The 20090-nt window shown below is 36.5% G+C and overlaps 1 protein-coding gene across 1 annotated transcript in view; it reads left to right on the top strand.

Moving 5' to 3' along the window:
• LOC117973650 (metalloprotease TIKI1-like) overlaps positions 1-20090 on the top strand; it is a 66372-nt gene that overhangs the window by 27566 nt on the left and 18716 nt on the right. The window contains exons 3-4 of the mRNA XM_034926636.2: positions 1676-1822; positions 2030-2204. Coding sequence (XP_034782527.1) covers positions 1676-1822; positions 2030-2204 — 322 coding nt within the window. The remainder of the gene's footprint in view (positions 1-1675; positions 1823-2029; positions 2205-20090) is intronic.

The following is a 20090-nucleotide window of genomic DNA, read 5'->3' as shown; positions in this document are numbered from 1 at the left end:
GATTGCTGGTGTTTGGCTTCCTTTTCCTTTTTTAATGGACCCATGCTTTAACGTGTTGGTACTATAGTGTGAATTGGACATGCATTGGATAAAGTTCAATGTCTTATATATTCAAGCTAGTTACAGGGCACCATATCTAATACACTTCTCTGATACATTTTGTGTTGAGTTCTGTAGCACATAGTATTCTTCAGATTCAGCTGTTTTCTATTGCAAGTCTCCTATTTGTTAAGTGCATAACCTACCTCTCACACTGAAATGCACTTAAATTAAGAGGTTAGATAAGATCTTAGTCTATCTTTATGGATTTTTTGTAAGTGGAGCTTAGTATTAGAGCTTGATTATTCAAGATTTGAATGAAACCGTCGAAATATAAATACAACTGTATTTTTACGCAGCTGCTTATCCAGTGTGGGTAAAACTAAATCACGAGTTAACTCCTGGTGTGGAACAAGGCACAATTACTTAGAAACTCGCCTGTGACATATCTATTATGATTTACTATGCTTGCATGTTCTTTACCATGCTTAACTACACTTTGCTGTGCTTTATCATGGTTACCACAGGGTTGCCGTAAGGACCGGGAGGGAAAGACTGTCAAAACTTGACAAGATGTTGGTTCATGTTTTGCTATCAGAGCGTGATCGGAAAGGACTGTAGCATCTACTGAAATATTTCTACTGCTTTGTAATACAGAAGTGTGTGGACAGATAAGACATCCAGATGCAATTAATATGTGGATGTGGGAAAATGGGATATAATCCCAGTCTCCTTTACTGTAGTAGTTAATTTTTGTCTCTTTCAATTGAAACACCATTGTGAGTTTTGGGCTAAAAATAATTATGTTTTAAATTTGAGATTATACAACACATACAATAGAAACTAGTAAAAAAGCAAATTGGAAAATATGAAATGGTCCATTAAAATACTATGTAAATTGGCTCATTAGCAGCCATTTACAAGAAGATTACATGTAGAGCCACACAGCAGCTATCCAATTATTACAGTAAAAGTATTCTGAAACTTATAAAATTAAGTTCTAAGTCTTTGTTGCTTACATCATTACATTTAGTGCCTTTTAAATGAGGAGATATAATTAACTGTGCAGCAGCACCTGCTGAAATGTTTGGGTAAAATAACGAGCTTCTGCCTAAAGTTCTGGCAGGTGGTCCAGCCTGGGACTGAATATCTGATAATATTTGTGACCCTGGTGTGAATGTAATTGAAGTGAAAGTTTACTTTGTGAAATGTGTATTTGTGAGTTAAGAATCAGTAGGAGGAAAAAAAAGAATATTCTGGAAATAAGACATGTCTTATGTATGTATCTTGCTATCTATGTAATTAGTTTTAGGGCTATTCTATGTGTTGTTTTAAAGTGACGTCCTGTTTGCCCATACACCTTTTTAATAATTTTAAAATAAAATAACTTGACAGGGGTCTAATTTCTGCTAAAATTGTTGTTTCTTTAATGCACTTTTTATTCCAGCGGTTTGCTTCTGGGTGGTCATTGTGATCTCGAGAGCCTCCTATCTAGTCAAGTACCCACCACTTCTCCAAGAGTGAGCATTGAATGTCTCATGTCCACTCATTGGCAGTAATGTGCAGAGAGCCTTCCAATTGGGACTCTGCATGGTAACTGAACAATTCATTTAAATGGTCCTTATATCTTTGCCAGGTGATATTTGCCCTGAACCAGACACTGCTTCAGCAGGAGAGTCTGCGAGCTGGTAGCCTTCAGGTGCCATATACCACAGATGACCTCATCAAGCACTACAACTGTGGAGACCTCAATTCCATCATATTCAACCATGACTCGTCCCAAGTAAGTTGTCTTGTTTCGCCGTAGTTATATTTTAAACTTGTACAACCACCAGCCAAGTTTACAATGTAAAAGAAATACAGAAATACATTTGATCTAATCCCAGTAAGAAAAAAGACACAGGCAGCCATGAACAACAATTCTAGATACCCATTTACAATTCCTGGTCCAGTCATTAAATACATAGCTGATCTGATTCTGTTTTTCCAGGTCCCCAACTTTAACAATGTCACTATGCCCCCCAATGAGCAAAACACTGCCCAGGAGATTGATACCTACTTCAGACAAGAGTTAATCTACAAACGCAATGAGAGGATGGGGAAGAGGGTAAAAACACTGCTTGAAGAGCACCCAGACAAGAGCTTCTTCTTTGCATTTGGAGCTGGTAAGACACCAAACAAATATGTTGATATACACTATTAATTTTAGTGTAAAATATTAAAACAAAGCCTTATGAGAGTAAAACAAACTTAAATCTTTCATTAAAGTTGCTTATTTATTCAGTTTTTTAGTAACTTGGAACATTATCTCTGCACTTACATTGGAGTCCAAGTTAAGCAATTATTCTGGAAGCTCCAGACTGCTGATGCAGCTTGATAACCTTGCATCCCTGGGAAAGAGTAATAAGGAATACTATAAAACGCAGCTAACACACCGTATGCTAAAGCAATGCATTAGTCATTTTAGAAGACTCAATATAGTGGATTTTGTAAGTTTTCTTGAGATGAGCAAAACTTTTGAGATCAGAACTGTGATTTGGGTAAACTTTTAAACATTGAAGTATGAAGCTGTAGAAATCTGAACAGACCTAATTGTGGTATTTTTAGCTTAGAAATTCCATAACCTTTTTTGTTGGATAATCGACTCAAGGTCTTCCGCTGTTGGTTCTAGCCGAAGCCTCTAGCGCTCACACCAGACAAGACAAAGACCCACTTTCCTCCCCTTTATAAATACTGTATCCTCAATAATCTGTGTTACAGCTGCTTATAAAACATAGCATGCAATATGGAGTCTACTTCCTAGAGGTGTTCAAATCTAGTCCTTTACGAGATGACATCACTTTTCCAGTTAATGGCAGCCAAATCGTATGAACATTTTATCTGAAAAACAGTTCCTACCCAAAGGACTACAATCCTTGAAAGTAATTCAGGCATTTGAAAGGCGGTAGCTAAAGACAGGTGGTCTTTATTGAGGTGGGTCTTCATAACGTTTATTAATAGCATCGGATCTTGCGGATCACCTTTCAGGTAGAACGTCACGATTCAGGCCTCCCCAGTGTCTTTATCAACGCATCTGTGTGTATGTAGGTTTGGACAGTGCTTTGTGTAACTCCCTTTTAATGAAAACTATGTTAAGATAAGCTTACTGTCAGCAAGAGCGTACATTTAATTAACTGTGGGTGGATAAGGTGGACTAAGAGAAGGTCTGTTTGGCTGTGTACTAATTGGAATTCTGCTGTGCTGTGAAGCTTATGTAGATTAGTGAAAAACATTAAACTTAGTGGAAGACAATCACACGAAAGGAAGAATATAATGGGTCCAATCTGCTGGTTCTTTCCAATAATAAAGGCAAGGAAGTACCAGTCAAAACATACTGCAAAAAAACAAAAATATTACAGTAGTTTTGCTGTGGCTAGAATAAGGATATTTCTTCAAATAAACTAGATTATTGACCCCTGGGAATACAGGGATCATTAATTATTACCCTAAGTTTGATAACATGTTATCCAGCGCTGTCACGGGAAAATGATAAAAGACTTTGTTTAAGATTCAGATTCTCAGGTAGAAATCAAACAGGAAGCTGGCACCGGGTTTCGATGGGTCTGATAATGAGCCTGACAGTTAGGCAAAAGAGTGCTGATGGACTGAATTGCAAACAGGCCCTTCAGATTACAAGAAAATAAAACAATGGAAATGTAATAAGAAGCTGGTAGAGCAAGTTAGTTTAAAGAGCATACCAGTACTTGCCTTCATCATCACCCTACACTTTTGTCTACTTGACTATACAGCTGACAGCAGTTTAACAGTCTGTACTGTAGATTCATGCATTATAACTGGAAGATGCTTGTTAATGTGTGTACTTCTTATATGCATGAGGAACTAGCCTGTGTCAATTATTTGTAATATGTCTCACAAGTTATTTATTTCACTTATGAAAAAGTGGCGCAAGCTTTGCACTGGTGGAAAAGTTTAATAATTATGACAGAAACAAACAAAAATGAGCAAACTTGGCATATAACTACACTCCACAGATTTATAGTATGGTTAGTGGCACACTAGAATTAGGACATTGGACTAATTTACTATTATTAATGGATCTGAACCACTATACTAAGTGAATATAGCAGGGTACACTAATGCATCATAACGTCACCAAAAAGTTACAGTCAACATTTGAAATAACCTGCTGAGGCTAAATCTGGATTATACACAATCATTGAACCTTTGTTCTCCAGGCTAATTGCATTGTACAGCTATTAGTCAGAGGCTGGCAAGCAAACAGTAGTTTCTAGTCCATTCAGACCATTGTGTACTGATCTCATATTGCCCAAGTAGAAAGTATAACTCCTGTAAATGTCTGTCACCACTGTAGCCCCAGGTGCAATACAAGTGTTTTCCGTCCATGCAAACATACTTTTTGAGGCTTAACTGAACTGTAAGCTAGAGGTATTAAAAAGATAGGCATTGTAATGAGGATCTTAAATCCAAGCAGGCATGGGTGTGCCTGACAGGGACAGCATGGGGCGAATCGGTGTGGCCTGCAAAGGGAGAGATAAGTACACATTGAAACGGCTTAAAGATGTCTTGGTTATCCATTACTCTGGGTATCTCATGTCAAACCACTAATCTGTGTTATGGATCCTGCGAGTGTTTCAGAAATTGTGAGCCATCGAGTGGATGACTTGGTGGACTTTTTATTTATTAGGCTGGTCAAATAAATAAATAATGGATGATATTGTAAAGCACTATTAGCCTGGTCAAGTTCTAACAGCGTCTAGAAAAAGCCACGTAAACAACCCTCACTAAGATTGCTATGCATACACATGAAACCAATAAAAGCATGAAGTTCTGTATTGCTGAACTTTTAAGAATCATCTCTTTTGCAGAATTTCATTGAACTGTACGTAAAGCTACAGTAAGTTGTATTGTTGGCAGCTCCCATCAAGTAAGAGAAATATAATATTTGGCATTTATTTATTTTTATAGTAGGGTTTCTCCCAAATCTTGACCAGCCAGGCAAACTATCTGCTTGAGAATTTTTAGATTTTTCCATATGGTTCCAAAGTGGAGCCAAAAAAAGTGTTCTATGATGTGCCCAGCATTTTATTTTGAACTACCTATTTTCATATTGTTTTTGACAGTGTGTCACTCAAAGGGTTGGATAGTGTTAAATAAATTGTATTGAGCTGATTCATATTTAACCTATTTACTTTTAATCTCAGACCCCAAACTTAAATGACAAGATTTGGTGGTGGTCGGTCTGACCAGTTTGAGTATGTGATATGGCCCTAACCCAGCTTCCAGTGGGTAGATGTCAACAGTACTACACAAAACCACCCTCCTTATTACTTTCAAGGTGCATCTGTATCCAGAAAATTAGCTAACCAGACTGCTTACACCGTCCATTATTCTGGTTACTTGAAGTTGTACTATACTATTAATGAGATAAAAGTACATTACAATGAAAAATGGATAAGGCCAAAAACTAACAGCAATCCCTTTTACCAGCCCCTATCTGCTCTTTTTACTAATGATTATCGTTACCTGTCTTCAAGGGAAAAGTCTTTCCATTCTCACTGATGGTCTCAAAACTGAATAAGTGTAAAAGATGGGGAGCCTGTAGCGGAAAATTATCTTTCTTGTTTTACAGATAACCACACAAGTTACTTTACATTCTTATCAAGTCACACTTAACTAGAAATTAATTGGACTTCTCGAGATCAAGCATCTTCAGTCTGACAAATATTCACTGACTCAGTTTCTGGGAAGGCAGATTCACTGTGAAGGAAAAAAACAGGAAATCTCAACATATTGCTCACATTTTTATAATTTCTTTGAAGTTCAGTGCTGGGAAGCTCTTAGGATGAACAATTTTATTTGCATACAGCCTTGTATAGTTTTTGTTTTACAGCCCAGCGAAAGTCAAAAGGAAAGACTAGATCTGATCTAAAAGGCTTAAAGAGCAGGGTGTAGACTCTAAACTTCACAGTCCAGCGAGCTCTGCGATTACAGGAAGTCTAGACTGAAAACAGAGACAGACTAATAGGTCTATTGAACCCCAGGCACTGGTAATCTAACTAGAATAAATTCCATTACACGTCCCTGTAGGGTTTTACAAGGGGCTGGGAGCAGCAAGGTGAGTGAAACTGATACCCCATTCACCCTTGAGTCCAGCCCCAAGATGCCAGTGAGGTTAGACTGTGCGGCAAGGCCTCTGCCCTTGCCGTGGAAGTGAAATGTGTGCTAATTATTCCCAGAGGGGTAGGGGGGTGAAGTAAGAGGCTGTGCAAATCCATAATGGACTCCTTTATGGCAGCAATGTTCCTGACTTTGTAACATCAGCAAAAAGACAGAGTTATCAGCCCATGTCTCCTATTCCTTTGTAGCTTCCCGGGCTGAAATCAAGGTAAAGCACTCAACCTTAACCCCCTTTGAAATGGAGTATACTGTAAACTTACCTTGTATGCCAACCCCTTCCTTCAACTGCAAGTCAACTGGGACAGCTTTTGATTAGATGTGTGAAGATCACTGACCAGCCAAAAAAAAAAAAAAAATGGTAGCATTATTCAAATTTAACCAAGGTCGGCATCTAAGGAAACTTGTAATGTAAAAGTGGTGAGGCCGTACTGATGTTGGAAACAGTTGAAAACTGCCCTTTTTTACCTCATAAATGTAATTCCTGCAGTTTTTTATTCCTGCACTTTGTCTGCACACTTTTTGTTCTGTAATACTAAAATCTTATACTCTTTACCTAGCCTCCAGTTAACATTTTAAATCTCAACAGTTTGTCCAATTGTGAAAAAGATGTGTGTATGCAAAACCATTGAGTTTACAAACAGGAATGCCCCTGTAGATGAAAGAATAGCACATACACTGTTGATGGGTGTCCCTGCAACAGTATTAACTAGAAGTTTTCTTGTATTTGCCTCGGTCTCTCTCGTGAGACAGCACAACAATGAAACTGTGTGGTCTAGTACAGCGGGTCCGTAGAGAATGCTCAGGGGGTCCGCAAAATATTAATTAAAAAAGTTTTTTAAAAAAGAGTCGATTTGTCTAAGTAAAACGGACAAAACTACTCTTTCTGTTTACACAACCTAGTATTCCATGGTGCATGAACAACCACGTAATATTTAGAATGACAATATGACTCCATAGTCATACCTGGCCCCCTGAAAGTGATTTATCCCCATTGGTAGAAGCATCTCCTTCAGGTAATATATTTTTTCATCGTGTTCAATGCCGTGGGGAGGTGTAGCAGTTATTTTAAATTTGGTCCCAAATTTTTCTCAGTTGACCCAGACAGATACTTTTAATTCTTTTGAGTATATCACAATGTTTCATTCTGCACACTGCACACAGTTTATCGACCTCCTAACAAAATCTTGACTTCCTAAATGAGTTCTCTGCTTTACTTTCTTTTTTATGTCTCTCAGCTGAACGTGTACTCATTATGGGTGACTTTAATTTACCTTCCCTACCAACGTCTTCCATGGTGGCTGAATTTAACTCTTTATTATCATCTTTTGATTTCACACAGTGTTTTTCTTTACCCACTCATACTAAGGGACATTTTTTTGTTTTTTTGCCCACGGTCTGACTATTTCTGATTTTTCTGTCTCTGATTTGGGTCTTTCTGATAATTTAGTGTTACTTTTTAAGATTTCAGCTTCTACTGTTGAGTCAGCTGCCTGACCTATCTCCTACCTCTCTTGGAGGCGATTGGATCCGGCAGTTGTTTCAACAGCTTTTCAAAATGTAATCTAGTCTCAAAAATTCTCTGCTAGTTCTGATCTAGACTGGTGTGTAAATGCTTATAATGACTCTCTTTCTGAAATAATTGATGACCTGGCTCTGATTAAGACCTGTAAAGCTGCAGTTCCAAAAAATTCCCTTTGGTTCACAGATGAGTTAAGGGCTATGAAATCTCAAACTCATAAATTGGAAAAAGCTTGGAAGAAATCCCACTTAGTGATCCATGAGCAGATCTGGCGCTGAGAAAATGATATATTTTTCCAGTATCATCAAGGAAAATGAAGGCAACTCCAGAGTCCTTTTTTCCACCATTGGTAAATTGTTGTCACCCTCTGTAAATTCTACTCTGTGTTCCTTTTCCGATCCCCTTTGCCAGGAGCGTATGGATTTCTTTGTATCAAAAATATTAACTATCCATGATGCTGCTGCTGTTTCTGCCCCTATTATTATTTGTTTATTTATTATTATTATTATTATTTATTTCTTAGCAGACGCCCTTATCCAGGGCGACTTACAATTGTTACAAGATATCACATTATTTCACATTATACAGATATCACATTATTTTTACATACAATTACCCATTTATACAGTTGGGTTTTTACTGGAGCAATTTAGGTAAAGTACCTTGCTCAAGGGTACAACAGCAGTGTCCCCCTATTTAGCAGACGCCTTTATCCAAGGTGACTTACAGAGACTCGGGTGTGTGAACTATGCATCAGCTGCAGAGTCACTTACAATTACGTCTCACCCGAAAGACGGAGCACAAGGAGGTTAAGTGACTTGCTCAGGGTCACACAATGAGTCAGTGGCTGAACCGGGATTTGAACCGGGGACCTTTTCTTTAATCACTGAACCACACAGCCCCCTAGTGATGATCTCTGTCCCCAGTTACCTTCTCTGAGAACAATAACATCAAATTTCTCAAACTTTTTTCCTGTTTACATCTCTTATGCTTGCCAGTGTGTTTGCGTCTGTGAAGGCTACCACATGTCTTCTGGACCCTTTTCCTTCTGTTCTTTTGAAAATTCAATTTGACAAACTGAATGCTGCGGAGTACCCAGTTTTAGTAACAGAAGCCATGAAAGTGTTGCTACCTTTCTCAGCAACATATATATATATATATATATATATATATATGTGAGGCATCATTCTCTGCTATGGCAGCGATGAAGACAACATCACACCAAGGGTAGACAGACTCTGCAGTAAGAAACAGGCACACCCATCTCACTGACTGTAAGTACTGTATAATATTTTTCTTAAAGCATCACTAACAGTGATGTGTGTATATAAAGTACATTTATATACTTTTGTCAATCAGTTTCTCAGTTGGGGGTCTGTGATTTAATATTGCATTTGAAAAAGGGTCCGTCAACAAAAAAAGTTTGAGAATCCCTATTCTAGTACTTGAGTTTAGGACGATTGTCTGCAGCCAGAAAATCAAGTCCTGTTTTCTACATTCAGAGGCTTCAGAGGGAGCCAAAACCAGTCATACAATTTCTGTATAAAATCTACAATTTGAAAAAATGTATTTCCATTCTGGAGGTAGTGTGGAGTAGTGGTTACAGATGAGGAATAGGTGCCAGGAAAGCATGGTTTTGAATCCCAGCTTAGCCACTGACATATTGTAAGACTCAGGGCCAAGTAATTTCACTTGCACATGTCTCCGTCATAGCCTGCTGTATATAAAATGAGAGTGCTACACTTGACAACTCAACTGAACAGATTAAAAAATCCATGTAGGTTTTAGTCATTTTAAAAGCAGCTGGGTGGGGGGGGGGGGGTTGAATTCAGCTAATAAAGAAATACAATATTACCATGAATAAATTATATATAACTTAATATATAGGTAGTTCAAATTAGAAATAGATACATATATCTGTCAGGACACCAAGCAAACTAATTAAGAAGGTTCACCTCCACTTAGTAAATGTTTACATCTGTATCATGCACAGCTGGGATCATGCACAGTTGGGTGTACTTTTTTTTCATCATATAATTTTATTAATTTTTCAAAAAACACAAAATATTATTAACAGTATTGTAAACGTATACCTAGAGAACACATACTCCACAAATAATCAAAACAATACATGTTAACTATAAATAATACACAATAATAATAGAATAATATATTAAATATTCGTCATATACATTAGTAAATATAAAACTAGGTTTCTAATCAGTACATTTACATTTACATGTATATTTAAAGAATAACTCTGGATACTGCTTTTAAGCAATCCCTTGGTTCTACTGTATTTCTAGAGTATTAAGATCAATTGCTTTTTGCCACAGGTGGATATAATTGTCTTTTTTAAACTCCATGGATATATTCATTCTAAAGATATTACCTCTAGTACAAAGTTATTCCATAAAGCAGAATGTGGTGGATCCAGTCATTTCCATAAAAACATTGTAGCGCTTTTTGCCATAAGTGACAATGTTTAAATCATTTTTTTTTTTGTAGCAATATTTTTGTTTCCCAGAATAGCTAATTCCAAGGTTTTGTGTATGAAAACCCAACTGTATTAGAAATACGGAAGAACACATCTGTCCAAAATAGTTTTTTTACAATTCCAGGTCATATGTTCAAATGACTCATGTTCAAATGTTCAAATCATATGTTGAATTATCTTAAACTGGATTGTTCTGTATCTAGCATTCAGGGTAGCTACTTTAATATTTCTAAAAATAGTTAACCAAGAATCTTCTGATACTTTATTTTTTAAAGTCACCTCCCATTTATCAATAATTTCTTTGCTTGTAATGACCCTATCTCTAATAAATGGATACATCATTAAAACATATTCCTGTTGATTTGTTTTTAACCTTTAGCCATATTTCTAGCGGTGACATTACTGGGAATTGTAATCTGGGATTGTAATAATTGATAAGTGAGTTTCTAATTTGAGTATACAATCTGATATCACCATCCAGTATTTTTTCCAAATAGGTGAGTTATCTCTCCGATTCCAATGTTCATTGACAAAGGATTTCCGTTTAAATTGTAGTTTCGGGTTTCCCCAAATTATGAAGAGCCATATAATTGTTTTCTACGATTAGTTATAGTAGCAATTTCATTGAAGATTTGATGAAAATGAGTTAGGAGACCATCTTTACAGAGACAACTAGGTGGACCATGCATTACTATATTTATCATTTCTTAAGGAGTAACCATAGCCTTTTGTAATTGTCTTACAGGAGAATCTGACATTGAAGGATTTGTAAACCAACCAATAAAAAAGTCTTGATTGGAATGCCAGGCAGTAGCAATAAACGTTAGGTACTTTCAATTCCCCATTATCATTGCTCTGAAATAGCACGCTTATTCTTACTTTTTTATTTCCCCAACTTAATTGAGAGAACATTCTATTAATTTGAGGGGTATTGAGGGTGATTTTTAAGGGGATCATAGAAAGAGGATATGCTATTGTAGGGAAAATTGCCATCTTAATAACTCCTATCTCCCATAGGAAAACTGTTTAATTTAGTACAATTTTCTAGCTTGATTTTGATTTTTGCAAAAATGGGCTGCAAATTTAAAGAAACCATTTTCTTAAAGTAATTGTTTATAGTGATACCCAGATATGTAATACCATCCTTAGGCCAAATAAAGCTATATTTACCATACACTGAAGCACTCACTTAAGATGCTTCTGCTTTAACCCAGTTGACTTAACCAGTTAACCCGAGAATTTACCATTACTTGGAAGGGATGTTGAAAGGGTTTTTAAGTGTGAGCATCAGATCATCAGCACAGAGTAGGACTATGAGATGTTGCTCCCTGACCAATTCCTTGGACATTTTCAGGTTATCTCATTTTGTTAGCCAGACGTTCCAGAGCTAGTATGAACATAATAGTATAATATTAATAGTACAATAATATGAACAGAATAGCTCATATGAAGCTAATAGGAAAATAATCTATCTTTTAAGATCCATTTATACAAACATAAATTATGAAACATTCAATTAATAACAACAGGTCATACGCATCATGCACATGGGAGGAGTCATATGCAAAAAACATATTATCATATAATAGACGTATCCTTCCCAACTCAACACTACACGACCATCAAGTAAAAATAGACATAATGAAGCATTCTTACCTTTGTATGAGTTATTGATCAGCAGATGTCTCAGCTGCATGAAGAGCACAGCGTGTGGTTTTAACTCTACTGTGCAGAATAAATTAATTTTTTTCTATGGGTAAATATTGGGACTTTCTTCCTATGAATCGGGACTGTCCCGACCATATAGGGACTGTTGGCATGTATGTTGAAGCTTTGCGGTTTCCCTGTTCCAGTTATGTGCGCTTGTTCCACTTCGAATGAAAATTTTACCGAAGATGTCTGTCAGAAGTCATTGAATAAATTCTGTACAATTAGTACCTTCACTTCCCTCAGCAAGACCAACAATTTGTATATTTTTCCATCAAACTGTTCTCAGATTCTTTAAGTTTCTCTTTTAATTGCCCTACCTGTTGGGTTCGGTTTACAGTCCTGTTTCCTTATCGAGTCTGCAGATGATATTCGATATTCAGCTTCTCCCATTCGTGTAGTCATATTCTGGAGAGTATTTTTAATTTCCGTATTATTAAGTTCTCCAACACTGTTCGTTGCTATTTTTTTTCTGTCAGGGTTATTATTGTCCTCGTTTGGCGGTGAGGTAGGTGCCGATGGGTCTCTTTATGCCAACACTTGGCTTTTTTTAGTTTTGATATTGTGACATGTTATTCTCTCCACTCTTATCCATAGATAAATACTGTTTTCTGACAACATTTTGTAAAATGTCCCACGATAGAGCTCTCTGTCCTTGCCTCTGTCCTCCTCGAAGCATCACATGTGCCTCTGGGTGTACATTATTATTATTACTATTATTATTATTATTATTATAGGTAGGGACCAGAAAGAGAGCTGTCTCAAATCAGAGGCCAAGCCCATAAACGTGTCATCCTTCTCAGCAGTATTTCATTTCCAAAGACCTCACTGTATCAAATCAGAGGCCAAGCCCATAAACGTGTCATCCTTCTCAGCAGTATTTCACTTCCAAAGACCTCAGTGCTTGTTCAGTTCTAGCTTCCCTCAGAATCCTATTTTATATTTATCCAAACACCCTCTAATTGCATTGCACAAAACTGCCACAATGTCAATTGAGAAAATGATAAAAAATAAATAAATGGCCCTGAACCTCGTAAAAAAATAAAGAATGTTTTACAGCTCATTTGCGGTGATTTCTCATACACAACTTAAACAGCATACAGATGGGAAAAGCAAATGTTTTGGTCTTTACTGATTCTGACATGCACATGACTTGTTTTGGCCAGGAGTTGACCACATCCACTTTGTAACTCCTGTTCGTGCAAAATCAGCTTTCATTTAATGACGGGAGTAGTGGTATGTGTCGTGGGTTTCTTACCATGTGCTTGGTCGTTAGGGTGTTTATTAGATGGATTTCAGATAGGATTATTTAGTAATTGTCAGACATATGCAGTTTGTGAAGCTAGGGGGTCAGTTTCCTGTTAATTTACCCAATGTACAACTAGGGGTGTGCCAATACTCAAATTTGAAGTTGTTAGGTATTAATTAAATGTAATAAAACATGTTAATTATTCAACACACAACAAAGCGGTCCCCCGGTTTCCCTTATTTACACAATTAATGTATCAATCAATAACAATCTGTGTTATTTAATATAGAACCTGTCGTGATCAAACTAACTAAAACTCATTTAGATTTTATAAGCAATTATTTGTCTTACCTTTTCTTTATTCTATTAATATGAAAACTTTTCTTTTCACTTTCCTTAGAAATGTGTCAGCTTTGCAGTGAATTGTGGGGATTGTAGTCCTGGGAAAGGTATTATCTCTGATTAAACTCAACAAAGAAATACATATGTCAGTTTCTACAGTGGTAGCAATTGTTAGGTTTAATGAAAGGTCATGTTTAAAGGTGAGGGAACGGCAGCTTTTCTTGTTTTGAAGTCAACACATTAATAGATACAATGCTACCCTGTTATAATGCAGTTGTCAGGGTCCATAATTAGAAGACAGCGCTATTTGTGTTTCGCCTTGTAACGAAGGTTGGCATTTTTGTTCCCAAAATGATTTCCAACGCCCACAAGCCAAATTAATATTGTAGCGTACGGTGGAAAATTAATGAAGGAGACACACACAATTTGCAGGTACTCAAATCCACGGTTTATTGGGAAGATAATTCCCTGGGCCTCACCAAAAACAACAGTCTTGTACTCTCACAGCAGCTTGATGTCTCACTTGGCTGTACACGCGCTGATGTGGCACCCCCTATATGCTTTCATGGCACCCACCAATCCCAGCTGAGGCAAGCTTACAGCTTCCCTGCTAATATACACACACACACACAAACAAACAACAGGGTCCGTAGACCAGTCCTACAACAGTATAAATCCTGGGTCGTTACACTTTATACAGTATAATAGAAGCTGCTATTCCACCAGTTTAAAGTTTACACCAGTCTTATTTAAATTGTACATTTTTTATAATAAATGTTGTTAACTGTAAATAAATAACACAGAATCCAAGGACGTTTATACACACTTGTCTTGTTTCATACTGGTTTTGTAACATTAACGGACAGTTTTTTTTTACTTAATTATTATTATTTTTTTTAAATACAGTGCAAGCACGGGAGTTTTATAAGTACTATACGTTCCTGTTTCAAAAAATGTGTTTAAATATGGTAATGTAAAAGCAACAATAAAAACAAATCACAATGTTGTAGGTTTTCTTTTCTTTTCTTTTTCTTTTTGTCTCTATTACAATTTATCCTAGCATAATTGACGATAACATTACTGGGATCACTTAAAGTATCTGGAACGTTCACCCAAAGTTTGCGAATCAGATTGCATTGTGGGGGAAATGGAAGCCACGACCTTGCTGTGTTATAACCAAGTCCGCACTATAACAGGTCACACCCCTATTTACTACCCACAACTGGTTAAAGACAGAAGCATTTCCATTATGACCCAGAGTTTAAATTCATGTAGATGAATTAAATAAGATAACACAAAAGAGAATAAAACAAGTTATTCACTTGTACATTTAATCTAAATCTCAAGTATTAAGGGTTCCTAATACAATGTAAGTAAAGCGCTATTCAGTAATAATAAAATAATACTGTCAATAAAAAGGTTAGTAAAAGTGTATGGTGAACAAACAACTTTTGAACAACATTCTACCCAATATGTTAATTTGCAGGGATACTCAATTGCATTCTCTGACAGGCCAGATAAGGCAGTGTCCAAACCTTGGGGGGGCCACAGGGCGCTCAAGATGTGAGTACTGGTGGGGGGTTGTTTAAATGGTCATGAAAATCTGACTATCGAATCGTACTTTACATACAGTCACAGAACTTTGCAACACTACACATGCACCAATCAACTAATACATGTCAGAAATAACTACTTACAATGATACACTAAAGAAAATAATATTACTCCATACCGCTGTTTTCATATCGCACTAACACTAAGCTACATGGGCAGAGATTTGTGTCGCATGCCAAAATGAAATCTCATCAGAATGAAAGCTGGCCAAAAACGCTTAGGGGACACAAATACCCTGTAGACAGCGGCGACATTACAATCTTACGTATCAGCAATTTCAGCTTTTATAATGAAGACCAGCTGACGCTCGATGGGCCAAAAGGAAGGGCCGCCATTGAGGATTATTATTATTATTATTATTATTATTATTATTTATTTCTTAGCAGACGCCCTTATCCAGGGCGACTTACAATTGTTACAAGATATCACATTATACATTATTTTACATTATACAGATATCACATTATTTTTACATACAATTACCCATTAATACAGTTGGGTTTTTACTGGAGCAATCTAGGTAAAGTACCTTGCTCAAGGGTACAACAGCAGTGTCCTCCACTGGGGATTGAACCCACAACCCTCCGGTCAAGAGTCCAGAGCCCCTAACCACTACTCCACACTGCTGCCCTACAGCACCGTTCTACTAAGGGTAACCCCACCAATTACCATCAGCTTCAAAGTCTGTGAACCTGCCTGCCTAAAGCTGTGAATTTTAAGAGATTAAAACTGACCTCTTCTAAAAGGAACTATACTAGAAATACTGCCATGTTACCAAATACAAAGCTAGCTGATAGAAAATGCTACGGTAGTACTGAAACAGCCCTCCTTTGAAAAATCAAGCAGATTTCTGTATTTATGTACAAGTGGTGGTTAAGAAATACCAATGGATAAGTGAAGGGAAAGTGTGAACTGGATCAGCTACATGTAGCTTTGTCTGATCACTGCTGTGCAAAGCATATAGGCAACGGTGCTAAAAAAAAAAAGGTGAGAAAACGTATTAATATTAATAAATCCCAAACACAGTAAGAAGAATCTTACTGCATCTTAAATGCCTTCATTTTTACTATTATCAATAATTAAGTTACTGTAATTGCAGGTGTATGCTGTACTATATTTAAGTAATTAAATACATAAATACATGTAACTTACTCTGAGCATATTGTATGAAGGGAACAAATGACTCAGTTATATAAATAACAAAGGATCCCCACCTTAACTCTTCAGTGTTATAGATAGAAGATGGTGTTCACTTTTTATACAATTCTATAATTTTACTATATACAGAACTCTTACACTCACTATATTTAGCTTAAGCTTAGGTCTAACAGCTAAGTATGCATTTACTTCATAGTTCTAAACATAAACAGACTTAAATATTATTATTATTATTATTATTATTTATTTCTTAGCAGACGCCCTTATCCAGGGCGACTTACAGTCGTAAACAATATGCCTTTCCTGGGGCATATTTGTGAAGCAAGAAGCAAGGAATATTTATTTTTAAATACATTTTCTCTCATCAAGTCAACTGCAGTGGAGTAATTCCAGATATTCAAAAGCATGACATCATTAATCAGTGATTTATTGTTATTAGAAAATATGTAAGTTAAACTGTAATGTTAAATAATTCAATATAGAATCAAATACCTTTTAAAAAGTAAAAGAATATGGGCTACCAGTGTGTCAGAGTGGGATTTATCATCAGTTGTTTTTTGTTGTCCACATTTGGACCTTGTTCAAGAGAACAGGGAAGTAACAGAAGCAAAGACAAGTTTCCTTTTGACAATTTGCGTTGACATAACTGAATAACATTTACTGTTTTCCTCTGTTTGAGCAACATATCCCTGAATGTTCCCTGTCCTTTTTTGGTATCCACCCATGTAAACATATTTTTTCATTTTGTCTTATTATTCTTATTCACCCTTATTTATTTTGTTTTATTCTTGAACAGCAGCTTGACATTCTTTCCCAACCAAGGGACAGCAGGTCACATGTTCGTATGAGCATGAGTCCCTCTGTCTGGGAATACCCCTAAACGCCATGTTAAATCACAGAAGAGAAAAGCAAATAGAAGTGTTCAGGCTCCAGACGGCTGTTTATTTTCAGATAGTCTTCACTCACACTGTTTAAATACGTCCTTCAGATAAAACACTGTGAATAAAACTAGGGATTAGGCTCCCCCCAGTGACACCCCTTTTAAATCCTCTTGTCAAAGGTCCACACACAATGAACCATGGTGTGCTTGAAATTATGACAGACGGTATCTACCTGATACCCCATTAACGCATACTCACCAAAGCTGAAAGGCTTTTAGCAGAAGTCTGGTTGTGAGGAAGATGTTATCAGTTTGCTCACCTGTCAGATATCCTTGCAGTCTTCACAGCCAAAGAGAGTGGGTTACATCATCTATACCACACTTTTTTTTTTGTCCAGAAACATACCTTTGTACCTTTGTTGGTCTTAGTAGAAAGCAGTCTTTGTACTTCAGTGCTGATGTCTGAAGTAGTGCTTTGTCTTAATGTAACATATTGACAAATACTTCTTTACAATCCACCTGCTGTTGCTGCCTCAGCTCATTACTTATTGATACATGTTCTGCAATACTGGGCGCAAAAGGAATGGACTGGAATGGTTTCACATATTGTCTAAAAAGCAGCATATCTAGATACTGCCATCCTTTAAGTGTTTATTAATCCCATTGGTGTGATTTAATACAATGATGAGGGTGGATGGGTTTATCGTTTCATGGTGGCAGTATGAGATCTGCTGCTGTTAAAAAATTGACTTTAGTTATAGCTACTATCCCTCGTTCCTGTTTTTAGATCATCATTTTCGAAATGGGTGGAACAGTGCTGAGAAGGCTATATGGATATCAGCAGCGCTCCAGATAAGCGCGTACTGGGGTATGAATTACACATGATATTTAAATGTGATGCATAGCAATTTTGTTGCACAGCTTGAGCTCACATGTTCTGCGGTAGCTAGAGAATGCCAGGACAGCTAACTGTAGCCTACTTGGGAAATGCCAAAAACACATAACCAATAAGTCTGGGTTTTTAATTTTTAAAAAATCCAGTTGAATCTCTTGTAGTGTGTGTTTGTGACTGGTAAATAAGCGACTGGATTCTTGATCTTCAGGATTTCTCTACGCCATCTTAGTCCCACTCAACCGAACCTACTAATTTACCAAATTTGGGGAAGGTAAATCTATATAATGCATACAATATTCTGTGTTTGGAGAGAGTCGAGATGCTTTCTATTGCTGTAGCAAGGGGATCAATAAGGAATACAATATTATTGTCTCTTTATGTGCGTTATTGCAGTATTGGTACAGTGTTTAAATTGGAGAGTAAATTACTCAATGACCCAAAACTGTATCTGGAGTGCTGGATATGAGTAAATACTGGGAATTATTAATGGAGACTAATGTTATTCATCTTGCATGTCACTTAACTTCAGTGAACAGTATACTTCTTTTCATCCGTTAATTTTTTTTTAATGACTCATATTTGTGTTGCAAGCTTAAGCCATAAGTTATTTTCTCCTAACTATATTAAGCACGCAACTAAGATATAAAATTCTCAAATGCACTTCATAGCCAGCCTTTCAAGCCAAACATTGTTCTTATAAGAAAAGCCAAGTTTGGCTCAAAATGTTGGCCAATAAATTAACTGCATATTTGAATTTTATATCCCTATGCAGGCTGCATGCTTAATACTTATTTGAAACTTAATTTTAGTGTAGCTGATCTAAAAAACATAAAAGTACCTAACAGTTAAACAAACTATATCTGCTTTTTATTATGAATCTAGTGTAATTTGTACTTAAACAGAGTGCAACCTTAAATTGGCCAGTGAAGGACGAGTGTGTGTTTACAATATAAGACACCAAAAATTCTGTTTACGCTTGCCTCCCTTTAATTATCTCTTAAAAAAAATTGTTTACAGAAACATTCACGAAAGACATAAGCATGGAAATCAAGAGACCTTGTGTACTTTACATATTTAGGAACATAAAAAAGATTTGTAGGATTCATGAATTTGTACAATGGGGGATTCATGGACTCTATGGTGTTTTTTCAATTGATCTAAACAGTGGCAGGTTAAAAAAAAAACAACCTCTCTTTACATCTGTCAAATGAGGCTAAGATTTTGAAAATCAAGTATTTAACCATGCATTTCAGTCTTTTTAATGTATTTCTGTTCCTAAGAAAGTTGAAAATGCTAGGAAGCGTCCCATTTTTTTATGCTTTGACTAACAGAAATATGTCTCTCCACCGCTGTTAGTCTTTCAAAAAACCCTTAGAAAATGATAAAATTAAGATAAAGGAACAGACTTGGAAGTATATAATTCCTGAAATTCGTTTTCAGAAAGGAAGACCTTCATAGTTTTAAATGATATGAAAGAATGACAGGTTTCACGGATTATAAAACTAAACTAGTGGAACCTATATGCAGGTGTTGCTCTTCATGAATTCATGAAGGCAGCATATAATCTATATGAATAAAATTTGATGTGAAAAACACTATACCATATAAAAAAATACAGAACATAGAATTAAGAAGGAATTATGCACCACCTGCTAATTCTTTGATTCTAGTTGTTCCACAATGGAATGATGGCTGTAATGTACTATCATAGAAATTGTTAATGTTCCTGGGGTTTTCAGTGTACCTATGGGACATTGTTTGTGAATCACGCTGTATTGCAAAGCAGTGTTCAACATGACTTTGGCCATTCTTTTCTAAGTTTTGGAGGCTGACAGTCTGGCCTTGCAGATCGAGTGGAACAGTATAATGTTCAGCACTGAAAGGCAGCCTTTAGCTTGAAGGCATAAGGGTCTTGCAATGTCTCTTGTTAAATCCAACTCCTTTTGTTGCAGCATTTTTCAAATTCCCTCACAATCTTTGATATGCACCTTA

Source organism: Acipenser ruthenus, chromosome 2 (genome assembly GCF_902713425.1).
Source record: "Acipenser ruthenus chromosome 2, fAciRut3.2 maternal haplotype, whole genome shotgun sequence".
NCBI lineage: Eukaryota > Metazoa > Chordata > Actinopteri > Acipenseriformes > Acipenseridae > Acipenser > Acipenser ruthenus.
Note: the sequence above shows the minus strand (reverse complement) of the source record. Positions and strands in the feature narration are given on the sequence as shown.